The sequence below is a fragment of the Blastomyces gilchristii genome (genome assembly GCF_000003855.2).
Source record: "Blastomyces gilchristii SLH14081 genomic scaffold supercont1.19, whole genome shotgun sequence".
Lineage (NCBI taxonomy): Eukaryota > Fungi > Ascomycota > Eurotiomycetes > Onygenales > Ajellomycetaceae > Blastomyces > Blastomyces gilchristii.
In genome coordinates this window covers 383992-401256 of record NW_003101664.1, presented here as the reverse complement: position 1 = coordinate 401256, position 17265 = coordinate 383992, and the positions used below count along the sequence as shown (strand labels likewise).

The 17265-nt window shown below is 34.4% G+C and overlaps 4 protein-coding genes and 1 pseudogene across 5 annotated transcripts; 4 read left to right on the top strand and 1 right to left on the bottom strand.

Annotated features, from left to right (window-relative positions):
• The first annotated feature begins 5087 nt into the window (after positions 1-5087).
• BDBG_17615 lies at positions 5088-5176 on the top strand (annotated as a pseudogene). The gene has a single exon. The product of its transcript is annotated as a tRNA-OTHER (tRNA).
• A 4855-nt stretch (positions 5177-10031) lies between these two features.
• BDBG_07459 (phosphotransferase enzyme family protein) lies at positions 10032-10901 on the top strand (the record flags this gene model as incomplete). Its single annotated transcript, XM_031723104.1, has 1 exon — positions 10032-10901. The coding sequence occupies one exon, from the start codon at positions 10032-10034 to the stop codon at positions 10899-10901; it is 870 nt and encodes a 289-aa protein (XP_031580192.1).
• Positions 10902-10978: 77 nt separating this feature from the next.
• Positions 10979-11515, bottom strand: BDBG_07458 (uncharacterized protein; the record flags this gene model as incomplete). The annotated part of the gene is made up of 2 exons (XM_002622010.1): positions 10979-11382; positions 11413-11515. The coding sequence occupies 2 exons, from the start codon at positions 11513-11515 to the stop codon at positions 10979-10981; spliced, it is 507 nt and encodes a 168-aa protein (XP_002622056.1).
• Positions 11516-12125: 610 nt separating this feature from the next.
• Positions 12126-13084, top strand: BDBG_07457 (uncharacterized protein; the record flags this gene model as incomplete). Its single annotated transcript, XM_031723103.1, has 4 exons — positions 12126-12195; positions 12250-12603; positions 12655-12729; positions 12900-13084. 4 exons carry the CDS (start codon positions 12126-12128, stop codon positions 13082-13084), a joined length of 684 nt encoding a protein of 227 aa, XP_031580191.1.
• Positions 13085-14462: 1378 nt separating this feature from the next.
• On the top strand, positions 14463-17137 carry BDBG_07456 (uncharacterized protein; the record flags this gene model as incomplete). Its single annotated transcript, XM_031723102.1, has 8 exons — positions 14463-14947; positions 14997-15097; positions 15148-15266; positions 15314-16118; positions 16170-16353; positions 16404-16476; positions 16529-16933; positions 17060-17137. 8 exons carry the CDS (start codon positions 14463-14465, stop codon positions 17135-17137), a joined length of 2250 nt encoding a protein of 749 aa, XP_031580190.1.
• Between the last annotated feature and the right edge of the window lie 128 nt (positions 17138-17265).

Here is a 17265-nt window from a genome sequence, read left to right as displayed (position 1 = left end):
CTTATAATAGTGAAATTCTTCTATTACTGATATCACTATTTTAAGAGTCTTATAACAGTGATTATTATTAGAACTGATTATAATAGCTTATAATAGTTTACTTTAATTAAGAAACTCTCACAGTGATAGATTCACTGAGCTCAGAGACTGAGTGAGTTCTGATTCAAGATAGAATATATTAAGAAAACTAAGAACTCAGCAGATAACCTCTCTTACAGATCAGACTATATTAAGAAGATCAGAGTAACAGATACAGAGAGACTAGAAAAGATAGAAAAGCTTTATAGAATGCTCAGACTGAGTATTATAAAGAGATTGACTGAAGAGTCTCTCAATTCTCTGTGAAAGAAGAGAAAAAAGAGAGAGAAGAAGTCTGTGTAACTACTCTCTATAATACTGAGAGTTAACACTCTGAGAATCTCTGCAAGAATTCTTGAAGAGAGTATCTATAATCTGAAGAGTTTATAAGCTTTGAGAAGCACTGTGAAAGATCTGATATAAGAAGAAACAGAGTATAAGTCTTTATAAGATCTTCTATTCAGATTATCTAAACTACAACTGAAAAATGAATATACTCAGTATATTTAGAAACTGCTTATAACAGGGACTAATTCTGCAGAAACAAAGAATTGAAGAGACTTAAATAATCTCTTATAAAGAGAGAGCTGAATTTATATATCTATGAATGAGTTTCTATATATAGAACTTATTAAAAGATATCATAACTCTTCTCTAGTAGGTCATTTTATAGATACTAGAACTCATGAGTTGCTTACAAGAAAATACTTCTGACTGAAAATATGAGAACTTATAAAGAAGATAGTGAATTCTTATACTATTTATCAGAGTTCATGAATAGTGTGATTCAGATTATATAAAGAACTTACTCCTCTACTCATCTCATAGAAACCTTGAAAACAGCTAGAAATGAATGCTCTTGTAAGTCTCTCTGAAAGTAAGAACATATATAATGTCTGCTTTAACAGTGTACTGATAATAGTGAATCACTTTATCAAGATAGCACACTTTATACTCACTCACAAGAACTTGAAGTCAAAGAATTTGACTCACATCTTCATCTGTGATGTGATCCGGTTGCATGAGTTGCCTGCAAACATTGTCAGAAACACTCTCTCTCTGTCATCTGAGTGAAAACACTTCACGGATGAATGAGAATACTCACAGTTTGTGAGAATGAGAGCTGTTACAGAAAAAGAGAAAAGAAGATAAGGTTTCACAGACAGACCTAAGATATTTATACTACTTTAAAGAGGTTTGCTTACACTGTGAGTGATTTCATGAAACAGTCAGATCACTCTAGTAAATAAAGAGTAATTGTGAATTGCAGATCTGAATCTTTCTATATAACTATAAAGAGTGATTGCAGACTGCAGACATCTTAATTCTATAATTCTACAGAGTTAATGAAAGAATAAAAAATTTCTTACAATTCTACAGTGTCAAAGAACAATGATTTATAAGAATAAATAAAAGATTAACTGATAAATACTTCTCTTTAATAAGAGTAATCTTACAGAGAGTGATTCATCTGTGAGATGAATCTGTGTGATAATTATATAAGAATCTTATAAAAATAATTAAGAGTTAACTGAAACTCTTTTATATAAAAGATGTGAGATAAATCTGTATGATAGTCAGAGAAGAATCTGTAAATTATAAAGAATCTTACAGAATAAGAAACTAAGTAACAGACTCTTTTCTCTTTATAGTAACAAGAAATTTTTCCTTACTAAGATTTTTTATAGATATGAAGAGTTTTTAATAAGTATTACTACAGTACTGAGCTGATTCTATGAAGTCACTCAGTGAAAGACTTCACAAATAAAGTCTTAGAGAGAGAGAGAGATGTAAGAAATCTCACTTCTTACAGATTCTTTATCTCTATTTCTATCTCTTATATAATTAATAGAGTTAGCAGCTCTTGACTACATACAACTATATAGACTGAAGTTCATGAATACTATTTATAACTCAGCTTAAATACTATTATACATTTAATCTCTACATTTTATCTTTCTATTATAAATACTTCTAGTAGTTAACAGTACATATCACATCAAGCTGCAAACATCTGAATAATTACCTGTGAGCATTTATTCTTACACAGACTGATAAATAAATAGAAAGATAGAACTGAGAGTTAGAAATCTATATTTATCTCTACACAGACTATTTTTAAACTAACTGAGTAAATCTTTTAACTCTTGCAGAGTTTATATACAGTAATTTAATTCATTCAATACTAGATGTCACACTTTTTTTCATAAATCTAGAATATCACTTATTACCGCTGATTATATCTGACTTTTCAGTCTCAGAACTGAATCACTCAGACACTGAATATCATGTAATACTTATTAAGAAAGCTTAAGAAGAGACTTATATATATCTATTATATACTCAGAATCTCATAATTCACTATATCTATAATAATTCTCAGGAATTTAAAGAAGAAGATCTAGTCTTTCTTAATAATAAGAATATAAAAATAAGACATTTTAATAAGAAGTTAAATCATAAGTTTCTAGAATTCTTTATAGTATTAAAATATATTAATACTTAAGTCTATAAGCTATTACTACTCTTATTATACTGTATATATAATATTTTTTATATCTCTCTTCTAGAATCTTACAGAGTCACAGAAATTAATAATAATTATACACTCTTAAAAGCTATTCACTCAGAGATAGATAATATGAATAAAGACTATAATATTAGTGAGATTCTAGATATGAAACTTCTAAGAGAGAATAAGATTAAGTTTCTTATATAATAACTGAAAAAAGAATCTCAGTTTAATAAGTGAATGAACTCTGCTTATCTCATTAATACTTAATCATATATAGAAGTCTTCTATAAGTACTACTTATATTAATCACAGTCTTTCTCACTTAATAACACTGTTTCTAATATATCAGCTGAGATAATCAATCAAGCAGACATACTTTTCTCATTTCAAGTTCACTCTTATAAGCTATAATAATATTAATACACTGATCTGATACAACAATCAATACTGAATCTAGAGCAGAGCTCATCTCACTAGTATATATAATACACAGTAGAGTCAGAAGTTCTCACTACTGCAATCTCTAGAGCAGAGCATGTTCTGCTAGAAATCTCAGAGCAGGGCTTGTCTCATCAGCTGTAACTAGAGCAGAGCTTGTCTCACTAGCAAGAAATCATGAACATTAATGTATCATCATATATATGTATTTTTTAACTACAGAAAGAGAGACCCGCGGCGGAGATGAAAAGGCAGAATATAAGAGTCTTGACTCTTAGAGCATAGAGCATGATCAGGTGACTCACACAAGCCTTACTACCTCATATTCACTCACTCATCTCTAGCTTAGATAGCTTCTTCTTCTTCTTCTTCTTCTTCAAGATTCAGTTTCAATATGATCTAGTATACTGCTGCTATTCACTCTGATAAAGCTAGTCTTCATCTCGTAACACTCTCATCGTGAAAATTACAACAGTTTGAGAGTAGTGTCTAGACTGACCGTATGACCGTGTCTGAGACCAGAATCAAACTTTACAGTTATCATGTTATCTAAAAGCATTACTTCTGATCATAATTTGTGTTCATCACATTAATTTCAAATCCTGTTATTTCAAATATTAAAGGTTTCAGATTTACTTTTCAAATAAAAATCTAGTCTTAGATAAAGAATATATTGAAATTCTTAGTCACATTTTCATTCTGATCTTATTATTGAAAATGATATTAAATGAGATCATGAAATCATTTCTCACTTATATAATATCATAATATAGTACTCATTTGTTGAAAATTCAACAGAGAGTGTTATTAAATATTATTACTTTTCTAAATATAGATTATAATTAATATTATTTTAATTAAAAAAAAAATGTAAAATATAAAAAATAATAAAAAAACAAAAAATAAAATAACAAGAAAAAATCACAATAAAAAAAAAAGAGAAAGAAAAAAAGAAGAGAAAGAAAAAAAAGAGATAGAAAGAAAAAGAAAAATAAAAAAAAAAAGAAAAGAAAAAGAAAAAAATAAAAAATAAAAATAAAAAAAAAATCAAGATTACAGAGCTGCAGTATCTTTAAAATACTTACTTTTCAGAGTCTTTATAATATTTATTATTAACTGTATATTTCTCACAGTGAGAGTAATACAGCTGTAATAAGTTATTATCTTAATATTATCTAATAAATAATCAGTATATATCTATATAAATATGAATAATTAAAAAATATACACTTAAAAAGTGTGATCAGAATGAACTCTGCTGTCACTTGAATAATATTAAGAATAGAATACTGAAATCAATGATTTCTCTCATCAATTTCACAGATAAGATATGTGAAGATAATCTTAAGAAATATAAGATTCTCTGACTTCTGATAGAAATGAATCTCACAGAGAGACTCTATTTTCATTATATCAGAGACTGAGTATTATTAAAAAGTATTACTTTAATATATATACACTTACTATAATAATTCATTCTCTGCATATATAACTGAGAATTGCAGCTTTCTTATACTGTACAACTCTCTCTGAGATACTGCTGTCAGTTTATAACTCACACAGTCTCTTAATTCAGTATATACTGTGTATATACAGTTCTGTGTACTGAGACTATATTGATCATTATAGTCTGATATAGTACTCACTTTTCATAAGCCATGTTTTATTTGATTGAGAAGAGAAGAGAATATGACTGCTGTTTTATTTAAAAGAGAGTAAGTAATTAAATTTATAGAAGATAATTTAATTTCTTCTATATTTAAAATTTAATTAGTCTATACTCTTCAATTTGAGAATTTCTGAGAGTGTTTTAATAGTTTTCATATCAGCTTGAAATTAGTGATTGATTGAAGAAGAGAAAAGAGAGAAGAAAGAAATGAGAATAACTTATCTTTATAATATGAAAATAGAGAATTGCTGTAATCATTTATTCTAGTAATAAAGATCTGTTTTCTGCATGTATCTCTGATACAGATTATATAATAACTGTATATAAAGAATATCAACAGTGCATGTATTGAATGAAGATAATATTGCTATACAACACTGTAGCTGTGCCCCGGTGGCTGAATGGTTAATGCGGCCACCTGGTAGCGCCTTGGCGTGGGAAACCAAGGCGCGTGGGTTCGAAACCCGCAGGGAATACATTAAATCTGAAACTCAAGCACCTCAGGTTTCTAATAAATACAGAGGTGTACAAATCACTTCAATGAATCACTCTATATTTCTGAGCTGAGAAGTTATTATCACATGTATTTAATTGTCACTTCTTTGTATTTTCCTATGTTCTTATTATCTTGGCGTGATCTCAACACCTGTATTTCCTTCTGTATAATCAATACTTGATCTGTATTTAACATCATGCAAGAACTCATCATAAGCTCCGCTTGTATATAAGTATAATGAAAGAATAATAATAATAATAATAATAACACTGTAGCTGTTTCTATACATTGCTGAAAGCTGTTAATATTTTCTTTAAGTCTCTTTATATTTAATAAGTTAGTAATATATTTCAATGCACTCTTTCTTTCATTATTATTATTATTATTATTATTATCATTATCATTACTATCACTATCACTATTATCATCATTATTATCATTATTATTATTATTATTATATTATTTCTGATTATCTCTTCTACTTTCACTCTTCTTTAACACTCACTGAAATCAATTATATTATCTCTCTTCAAATATTCTGCAGTTCTGCAGACTATTAAGACATGTGAGTACTATTATAGATTGAAGAGAGAGAAGAAGAAGATGTTTAAGTGAGAGAAGATAGATTATAAGACATATTATAATACCTTGAAAAGACTTTATAAGAGAGTAGAATGATAATAATTTTAAGCAATACTTTTAATAGATTTAGATTAAACTAAGTATAGAAATAATACAGATAACATCATCTATGAGAGATTGAAGAAGAAGATAGTAAAAAGTCTTATACAGTAGCAGTGAGATCAGAAGAAGTTCTGAGAATAATTTAAGATTAAGATAAAGAGAGAGAGAGAGAAGAAGAGTATTACTATAAATAAGTAGTAATAGAAGAAGATTAAGAGAGTGTTAAAGTAAGAGATAAAGAAGTTAAAACTAATAAGCTTTTTATTTCTTAAGAGATAATGATTTTTGATAATACTTCTGTTCTCTAATTAATTAGTAGAAGCTAACAGAGAAGAAGAGAATTGAGATCTTATTCAGGTCTTAAATACACTTTATAATTCAGAATATTGAGAAGACAGCTCTGCTCTCTGAGTATATCAATCTACTTACTGCTGAGATGAAACCTGAGATAGCAGACTAGAAAATGTGAGATTTTAAGACACAGGTTGATCTGGCTAAGAGAAAGCAGTGAGAACTCTTCTCTGAGAAGATAGTGAAGAGAGATTTTGAGATAATTATCATCTCAGATAAGAAGAAGAAGAAGAAGAAGAAGAATAAGAAGTGAATTATAAAGAATAATAAGAAGAATAAGAAAAAGAAGAAGTAGATTTTTTTCTTTTTATATTAGTTAGTTATAAGTTTAAGTTTTTAATTATTAATAATTAAAATTGATTTTAAGTTTTCAAAAATTATTGTACAAGTTGTAATCAAGTCAGAAATGATATATATATATATATATTTAACTATCATGATTCACAAATCACTATAATATATAAGTATCAACATTTTTTCAATATTAATATAATAATATTAATATATTTTTAATGATATTATCTGATAATATAATTTGATAATACTCTCTTTTATAATATTAATATATTTTAAGAAATATAACAGAGATTAATCAAGATTATTTATTTACTTTTATATATTAATGATATTCAATCTGAGTTAGTACTAAAATTATAACTAAGTTAAGAAACAAGATTATTTTCTCTTATATTAATTCTTCTTACACACATCAGTGATTAGTTATTGAAAATAAATTATTATCTTTCTTAAATTATTATTATATCTTCTAAATTCACTTCTTTCATTTCTTTTACTTCTATTGAAGATTCATAAACTCTTTAAGAAATCACTATAAATTACAAAGTCTATATTATTTACAATTCAATACAGAATACTCTCTTTCAATTATAATGAATAATCACTTCATTCTTCATATCTGATTTCAGGTCATGAAATTTATAAAAAACTCAATACAAATATTAAGATAAACTATAGAATAATTATTAATAGATTGTATTATAGATTACTAAAGAGTTATCTCTCTACTACAATTACTATAACTTTATTTAAAAATATTCATTATAAACTGATTATAATTCTAAAGAAATTTTCTGATATTTAAAGTCATTAAAATATAGATAATAAAAGAAAAATAATCAGAAAATTATTACTGAGCTGATAAGTTACTCTATCAGATAATAATTTTTAATAACACTAACTTTCTAATTTGAAGAAAATTATGTAAAAATGATTATATATCAGTACTCTGATTTCATAACTCTTATTTAATAACTTTCATGAATAATTATTTTATATATATATATCTCTAAATCTTTCTCTTTAATTAATTGAAAACTCTGAATTCTGAATACTTCTTTAAATACTTAATTTAAATCTTTATATTTCATATTGATTCTGTCTTCAGTTCAATCTTAAAATATACTACAAAGTTAATATATAATATCTAGAATCAGAGTTGAAGAATTATTAAAAAGTATCTCTTACAGTGAATGTATAAACTAGTATAAATAATCTTATATTTATAAAAGTTATATATTATTATATTGATAAGAACTGAACTTATTAAAAGACATTAATTGAATTTAAATCATTAATCAGTAGTTATACTGAGAATTATATAGTAGAAATATTAATAGCTGTGATTAAAAATAACTATTAAGATATTAGTCTCAGTCTTCTTATAATTATAACTGATAATACTGTGAATAACTATACTATAATAAAGAGTTTAAAGTAAAAATTAACTTTGTATTTCTGAAATAATAAATAAGATTATATTCTCTATATTACTTATATAATTCAACTTATGATATAAATACTGATAAAGAATCTTAATATCAAGATAAAGAATAATGAGATAACTGATTCTTGAAATAAGAATAAAATAAAAGTGATTACTTAAGTAACTTTTATATTTATTTTATAAAAGATAATATTTTTTAATAATACTTTTTAATATTGTTTTTTAATAATACTTTTTAATAATACTACTATTAATTTTGAATAGATTGACTAATAATTTAAATATTACAGATTTAAAATATTATTAATATAATTTATATCTTCTCTAAATAATAATAATAATTTCATAATATTTAATAAATAAATAAATCAGTTATATCACTGAATATAATACAGAATGTTAAAATATAATAAAGTTTAATATATAAGATAACTATTCAGACTCTTTAATTATATCAGATAATTAATTATTAAATACAATACTCTGATTAAGAAAAGATTCAGATATTAAAACTTTTTAATATAAAGTAAACTTAGTTAAAATATATAATTAATTTACTATTTCAGTTTTATAAGATAATAAAGACAGTTTTAATCACTTATATATTAATACTGCAGTCAGTCTGATAAGTATATAATAGTTTATTTACTTATCTTAAGAAGTAGTTAAATTACTTAAAAAGAAATTCAGTCTGAGATAATACTATAGTGCAGGCTATTATTACTATAAGAAATAAACTGATATATTACTATAGTAAAACTGAATAATCTTTTACAGAGTATTATACTATAGCAGCTTTACTAAATTTCTCTTATTAAGTTAATATCTACACTTCTTAAGATTGAATAGAGAAGAAATAAGACTTATATATTAAATTAGTCTGAGACTACTATAATACTAACTATCAGAGATTTAAATAAACAGATGTTTAAGATATAAAGATAGTGAAATATAATTCTTTAATAAGTAATAATCTTTGATAATACTTTATATTTCATAGAATTATAATACTAACTTTGAAACAGAACTTATATATATTAATTATAACTGAAAATCAGATAAAACTATATACTTATAAAACTGAATTTAACTACTATCTTTAAGATAATCTAATGAATTCATATATTAAATCAATTCTAGAGTTATAAAAAATTATTGAGAGTATATATTCAACTATTATACTGATAATATATAATATTCTGATAATTTCATTGATAGAGATAAGAATGAAGTGAAAGTTTAACTTAAATTAAGATATTTATTACTATTACTGAGAACAATTATAAGAAGAAATAATCAAGAAACTTATAATTATAAAATATGAAATTATCAGATAGTTTAATATCTCTAATCACAGTATATCAGAGAAGTATAGTTTTTATGAGAAAATAAAGAATAAACTTGTATAAGAATGTATTTAGTTGTTTCATGAGTATTATCAATAATTATTATCAAATTCTGATTATATAAGTAATCACTGAATGAACTGAATGAGACTGATTTTAATCTTTAATCTCAGTCTTATTCTGATTTTGAAAGAATAATCATCTTTCACAGTTTATTCTGAGAAATTACTCTCATTTCACTATTCTTGAATTAAATCTGGTCATTTTTCATGTCATTTCTCTCAGAAATGGTCCATTTTCAGATTTTTTTGAGGCTTGGTCCTGGTGGGACTCACGCCAAGAAATGTATGGGACCAGGCCAAATGGGACCAAATGTGAAATTCATGGTCCCGCCGGCCAGTCTAGTAGTGCCGCACGTGAGACTGGAGACAAGACATTATTGCCTGATCCCTTTCCTTCGTCGGACGCATTTAAGGTCAGCCCTGGAGATCTATCCCATCGATTTGTGTGTAAGGGCCCATATGAACCGAATGCCATGAGACTTTGTAAGTGCAGAAAAAATTACAAGATGGTTCTGTTCGTTGACAGTTTCTTAGTGAGCTTCTTGTTAACAACCCCGAAAAACGACGCTTTTCTTTGCTCGCCTGCGGTTCTCCCTAGCCTATCCCTACCGAAGCCCAGCCATCAAGATACCAGTCATCGCTGTTGTCATGGCACCTCCCTTTCCCCTGGCTGGATGCAAAATCCAGGATATCTCTCGAATCCGGCTTTTGGGTGCTATACATTCCGCTCCAGTTGTCTATGGACAGGAAGGTGCAGTTTTAGTGCGAGTTCATGAATCTGCCGTGCTAAAGTACGGTAACGGAGTGTCCCTAGCCGAGGCGAGAAATACAAAATTTATTCGTAAGAGAACAAGGATACGAGTGCCTATGATTTTTGATGCATGGGAGGAGCGCTCCGTAGTATATAATGGCGAGGAACAAGTGGTGGGTTACATTCTGATGGAGTTTATCAACGGTAGCCCCTTGTGTGATATCTGGCCTACACTCACCAACAAGGTCCGGTCCTCTATCTATGCCCAAATAGCGGACTATCTCCGTACAATTCATGACATCGAGATAGAACGGCCCGGGCCAGTCGGCGGTGGCATCTCGCGCGGGCCGCTCTTTACTGATTACGGGGCTGGGCCATTCCTGACTTCTCGGCATATGGAAGATTGGTTTAATGAGCGTCTCCTCGTGTGCAAAGAATTCAATCGTGTTACATACGACCATCATGGATTCTCCGGCAAATTCCGCAAGCTTGTTATGTGCCATATGGATGTCGCCCCTCGCAACATGATACTTGATGGAGATGGAAATATCTGGCTACTCGACTGGGCCCACTCCGGTGGATATCCTGAGCTATTTGAAACGGCAGCGCTCTTGAGGACTGGCACTCCCGAATTTACACAAGGACTACTGAAATATATGGATAACTACCAAGAAGAAGCAGAACATTTACTGACGATTGGTTTTGCATTGACGACAGCAGCGTGGACAAAACCATCTGGCCATGTACCGCAGAGGACCTGCACGTAGAGTATGGTTGTGACAATCAAATTACTCGTATTTGCTTTCACGAAATATATCAAGTGCATTAACGTGAACAAAAGATGCTAATAGAAAGTACCAGGGCTCATCCCAGTAAGCTGAGCAGCTGGCACGGGCTGACCTTCAGAAGACCAAACTCGCTGAAGATCGTTATGAACTGCCTGTGTTTCAATTTCGTTGACGGCGATTTGACGTTCCTGCAGCAACGTCACCATCTTGTCCACCCAGAAGCGGCAGCCCTGACCCCCCTCGGCGAACTTATATCGATCGTAATTGGTTGACTTGATAGTGTCCAAGATCGTCTTGACAGTAGTCCCGGTGCGGACAGTGATATTGCATGTCTTCACGACATTTGTCGAAATTGTATAGTTGAGACGACTCACGAGCAGACATGCAGGGGCGGCACCAGGGCCAGAGGGGCTCAAATCGAGGTGAACCGACGTGTTGTGCGAAGTAGGGAGATAGAGCACTCAGTGGTTGGTCTTCTTCTCCGACGTACTCGAGATATTGTCTGGCGGGTGCGCGGCTGCCTTTATGGTGGTAATGGAATCAGTCAAGAATGAAGACAGACTTGGTGGATTATATGAAATCGTTGCTGCCATGGTTCCAACAAGTCATCGAGAAGGGAAGAAGGGTCGAGGCGATTGACTGGCTTGATATGTGCATTTACTTGGTGAAAGATGCCGCTTTTTCTCAACAAGTGGTGGTGAAAGCACTGTATTTATGTGCTTCCCAATGGGGAGGGGAGGGAGAGTCTGACATGTCACAAGCTACAGCTACCAGGATTGAACGACAGCATGGGCCTTTGGTGGTGATCCCCAAAATAGATCTTCTACTGAAACAGGAACCGCGCAACCAAAAACTGTGGTTGGTGCAGTTCGGGTGACTGATGACTGGTCTTCAGGTGGAGTTTACGTGGCATTTGACAATTGGCTTTCTCTCCAAGACTGCAGTAGGCATTCAAATGATGTTGACAGGACTCCAATTTTCCACATACATCCGAAGTGTCAATGCCTGTGTTCAGAGCCATCATGCTTAAGCGAAGCTGGCGGGGAACTGCATCAAATGACTTGAGAGCCAAGAGCAGCCAAACTAGCTCATAGCCAACCCCGCACGACCATCCTGTCATTTAAATCGAGTTGTGTCCCATGCTCGTTATCCTACCACCCACACCATTCTTTGGATTTATGTTGTCTCTGACACTTCGCCATTATGCGACCAACATTCAACGAACTGAACACAATCAACCATGCTTCCTTTCATCTTCATGACAATGACCAAGGTACATTGAAGGCCTTGAAAGCCGAGGTTTCAGAGCTTTGAACTCAGCTTTCAGTGCTAGAAAAACTGGAGCCTATTATAAGACTCATACGTCGTGGAAAGCAACTACCAGTGCGGAAATTGAGCTTCAATATCAGGAAACTATCAGATGGTAACCCCAAGACTGGCTCCCATGACGAGCCTCGCTGGGCTAGACTCCAAAATCTAGGATGTGAAACAGCTGTTCTCTGCATGATCGCTTTTAACAGCTTAGCCACTTTGGCTGGCGATGAGTTTGAATGGCTACTGGAAAACGTGCAGAGATACCTGGCAATACAGAGTCTTCCTTGCGGTTGGATAGCTTCGGAGCAGATTAGGCAGGTTATGGCACGCGCACTGAGACAACCAAACACACTTTCCTTCCTCGAAAGTAAGATTTCCTTCTAGCCGAATCAATACTTTAATATTAATGTGAATCCAGGCTATCATAAGCACGAATTCCAAATTAGTGATAACAAAGAGCAACATGTCAGAAAACGAACCGGCGACGAAACACGTACGTATTGAGTGTCCCAAGGAGATAAGCTGTGAAGTCGGATTAGAGACTTCCTCCAGCTCCAGAATGGAAAATGAGCACTGGACACCACCCCCGAATGGTGAAAATAGAGGTGAGAAGACACAAGTTCAACTATATACATGAATCTGACGATATTATATGGTTTGCAGAGATGAAATACATGTTCTCGAATGCTCCTGCCGGTATTATTTCAACCTTACCGGAACCGTTTAAAAAGGCCGTCGAGAATAGCCAGCTCTGGAAGTGGGAAAGAAAGCACAGATTGACGAAAACAGGGTGTCTGGGTACTTTGTTCCCAAGGGATGAAATGCAGGACGTCTCCTTGACCATTTGATGCGGTCACGATGATGGGTATCACCTGAACAGTGTCCTTGGAATGCAACGAGCGATAAACACTTAAACCTTGAAATACAAGCTGGCACCAATAACATAGCAGGTGTACCCAGGAGGCACCTCATATTCCCTGTATTCTTGTATATCTTCTGCCCTTGTCTTCAGATGGTTCGTTTGCTGGTTGTAGATCGAGAGACGTTCGCCTTTGAAATATATCGTTCTACTGACTGTATCAGGCGGAAATCGATGACTCGGGATGTTTCTTTCTTCCTCGCCCGCAAGAGCCTTTTCACCCCTCTTTATAAATAGCAATGTTAGTTGCATCATATTGCAATGAAGAAATTTTGTAGATGGCTGACCTCCATAATAACAATAAGTTTCTAGAGTCTCTCGGCATAGAGTTCGACACAGGATAATATCGCAGGCGCTGACGTAAGGCCTTGAACAACACAACTCCCTACAATGGCTGATGATGCCAGGGAAATCGACAGTATGATAAAGATTAATCCAAGCTTCGAGTTGCGGAGTGCAACATGGGCGGGAAAGTGGGAAAGCACTTGATGGAATTTGATGATGACGGAAACGGAGTCATGCTGTCCGAAAATAAATTCTGCGTGGATTTGATGAAATACCTTAACTCCCTTTTTGAGAGGGGCATGGCAAGGTTTCATGAAATGCCCCGCTGCCCTGCTGGAGAGGCAGATTCTCAATGTGTGAAGTGTCTGGCGAGTGGCAGTTGGATCTTGAAGGTAAGAGAGCAAGACAGTGCTAGTTATGACGCTCGACAAGTGTGCTTCGAATTCGGTCAACTTTTTGACAGTTAACTGCCAACTTCGTTCAACCAAGATCATTCTAGTCTCTTCTCCTCAGGCTTTGTGTGCCCAGTCACGTGAATAGTGGGGGCGTTGGGTGTTAGTCAACAAGGTGATTGGCAATCGGAAACCAGAGTTCTGTTAACCATGATCAACTTGATGTCCCAAAGACTGACGTGAAGTCGGAACCTCAGAGCTGGCTGTATTTATGCACAAGTGACCAATTAAGATCCGGTCAATTTATTGAACGCCAGGACATAGCTCTAGGTAAGCCCATTAATGAGGAGACAAGGGTGTTCAACAAACAGCTCTTTTTATAATTTTAACTTTACATCGCCGCTATGCTCAATCTACTGTATGAACTTCACTGTCATCCCATTCCTTGAACATGGTCTTGCGCCAAATAGATCATCACAAAGAAGGAATCCCTGCAAGAAAATGATGGATATTGCATTGCATGTTAGGTCGATGACAAGTATATAAAGAGGAACGATTCCTCCCAATCCTCGATGTAACAAATAACAAATCTTCAATTTGTGTTCTCAAAAGGCCATTTCAAACAGCACAATGCCAGCAGCAACGAAGGTCAATGGCAGATCTTCAACCGTGGTTGTTCACCAGCCATCCTCCCAGCCTCAAACACCACCTAAATCTCCACCGTCATTCCCATCTATTCCGAGCCGCCCTTCTTCGCCAAGGGAACTGCATGCAAGCAATCCAATCCAGGAGAACCTCACAACCAATGGTGGAGAAACTACCGAGATTCTAAAGACGATCAAGCAGGATGATGCGTTCGAGAAGAAACGGATGCAGTTGCCTCACAACCCGCCCCCTTCCCCTATCACTGTTTCCCCATTCGTGACTGAGGATCGCCTTGCCTCAGCTCTTGAACATGCATTGCGAATGGTAAAGAGGTCACAAGAAGTGGCTGAATCATCTACTCCTTCTGATTCTAGGGACAGTGCTTCTGCGGAACAGCTGACGGACAAATCTGAGTCGAATGGAACAAGGGTACGAGCGTCCAAGATGGATTATAGAGAGGTTGATGAACTGTGCGTTTTAGCTCATATCCCTATACTGCATTTGCTAAAATCTTGTTAGCTGGGACGAAAAAGAGTACAAATACAAAATCAAGGACTCGGTTAGTGCCTCTACCATCACGGAGCTTGACGAATATATATTTGTTGTGCGCCAGCGGTACGGTAAGTTTATTCCCACCAGACCCGATTTGGCAGCTACTGATAGTGGGAAGAAAAAAACTCCACGGAACCCAAATCTTACATCGACATCAAATCGGAAGAACTGGGTAACGTTTTGAGGGATATATTTCAGGGTCTGAAGGCAGTCAGTCTTGAATCTGATAAACCCACAGTATGTCTCCCCCTTATCCACTTGGATTAACACTAACGGAATGGCAGATGGATCAAGAACTGTTATTCACGTGCCTGCCAAAGATGAAGAGCTATATCAGTTCGGAATGGCCAGCAGCTTCTGAAACAGGTCTCAAACATTTGGCACTATTGATAGATTGTATCGAAAGTACCTATACAGAATCATCACAGAGGCTTGAGGCTCTCTGCGCGCAGCAAATGATCACGTATGATCTTTTAAAATTCCTGTTCAAACCCGAGGAGATTATATGCGCAGCCTGTCCTGGCACCGGTAAACCGAGGGCGCTTATATACGATTTTGGAAAGGAAAAGGAAACACGTCAGGGTATAAAGTATTTTGAGCTCTCTTGTCGTTATATTGACTTCGACGGACGGGTTTTTGAGGAGGTGCAAGATGAACTGTCTATATTCAAGTTCCACGGAGCGATACCAATCAGCAAACTTTCTGCCTTTCCTCTCCAGTACCACCCACAGAAGGATACGATAGAGAGGTATCTGCGCAGGTGTGGAAAGACATTCACTGAGACATTGTCTAGCCATCATTGCCAATACCATGGCGTATCGTTTATCCGCAAAAAAGATGGCTCCATCGCCCATGTGCCGGTCAATGGAAGGATCATGATTGATGCATGCAGGTTTCAAGAAGTCAACCCAGGTTATCCGAAGCTCCAGAATCGTGTGTCCTGCATTGACTTGTTCAATGGAACCGCCTCTGACAGGTTCGAGGAGCGGGTGAAATGTACGGACAAGCGTCCAGGCGAGCTATCAGAAAATGATCTGCTTGTATGTACGCCAACCGTTCTTGGATTCAGTCTAGGGGACAAATTCTGGGGTAAGTTACCCGATAAATGAATGCAGGATTACCAGGACTGACATTCTCTAGGCGAGTTTGCAATTGACAATATTTCAGAGATTGAGTGGTTGCCAGCTCCATTTGATCGGCTAGTGCTTCCACACGACCGAAAAGAGATCATTAAGGCAATAGGTGAAAGTCGTTTGGGGAGCGGGAGGATGAGCGAATTCGATGATTTTATAAAAAACAAAGGGCGCGGTCTCATTGCACTCTTGTCATATGTTTCCTAATCTATTTTCGATAATGTGCAGCTGACACGTCTAGTGGACCTCCCGGGGTTGGGAAGACTGGGACGGCAGAGTCGTTGGCAGAGACACACAAACGGCCGCTATACTCCGTACGTTTCCTGAATCAATTCTTGAGTTCCTTACGTAAAGCTCACGTATCAGGTATCTGCCGGTCAACTATCGTCTGATGCTGCACATTTGGACAGGCAGCTTGGGGAGATTCTTCGAACAGCAAGTCACTGGAAAGCACTGCTACTGCTTGATGAGGCAGATGTCTTCCTCACACAACGATCTACCGAACACATCGAACGAAATCGTCTTGTGGCTACCTTCCTTCATAAGCTCGAATACTATGACGGAGTTATGTTCTTGACTACTAATCAGCCAACTGGGTTGGATTCAGCAATCCGCAATCGTGTCCACCTAACATTTCATTACTCCGATCTGAATAATGATGCTCGAAGAGAAGTGTTTGCACAGTACCTTACCAATAACACCAAGCTCCAGGTGAATATTAATGAGCAGGAACTGGACTCACTGGCTCTGGTGAAGCTGAATGGACGGGAGGTAAGTGACATACACTTGTTGCATTGCATTGCCATCCTCTCATTATAGTCACAGATCAAGAACCATTTATCCATTGCTTGTACGCTGGCTGCTAACGAGGGCCGGCTGAAATTTGCGCATATCCAGAGAGCTCTGATGGTGAACGGACACGTCGTGCCTAAACTGGGGGGCCAAACTCTATCGATGGACCTTTATGACGAGTGAGGTTCAGCGTCTCCACGGGCGCAAATGGATGAAGGGACAGCAGATAGTTTTTTTATCTCATTTTGATGTTTTTTCGGGCTATAACCTTTCGTAGCGGAAAATAATTCTTTCCTTCGTTTAATCACATT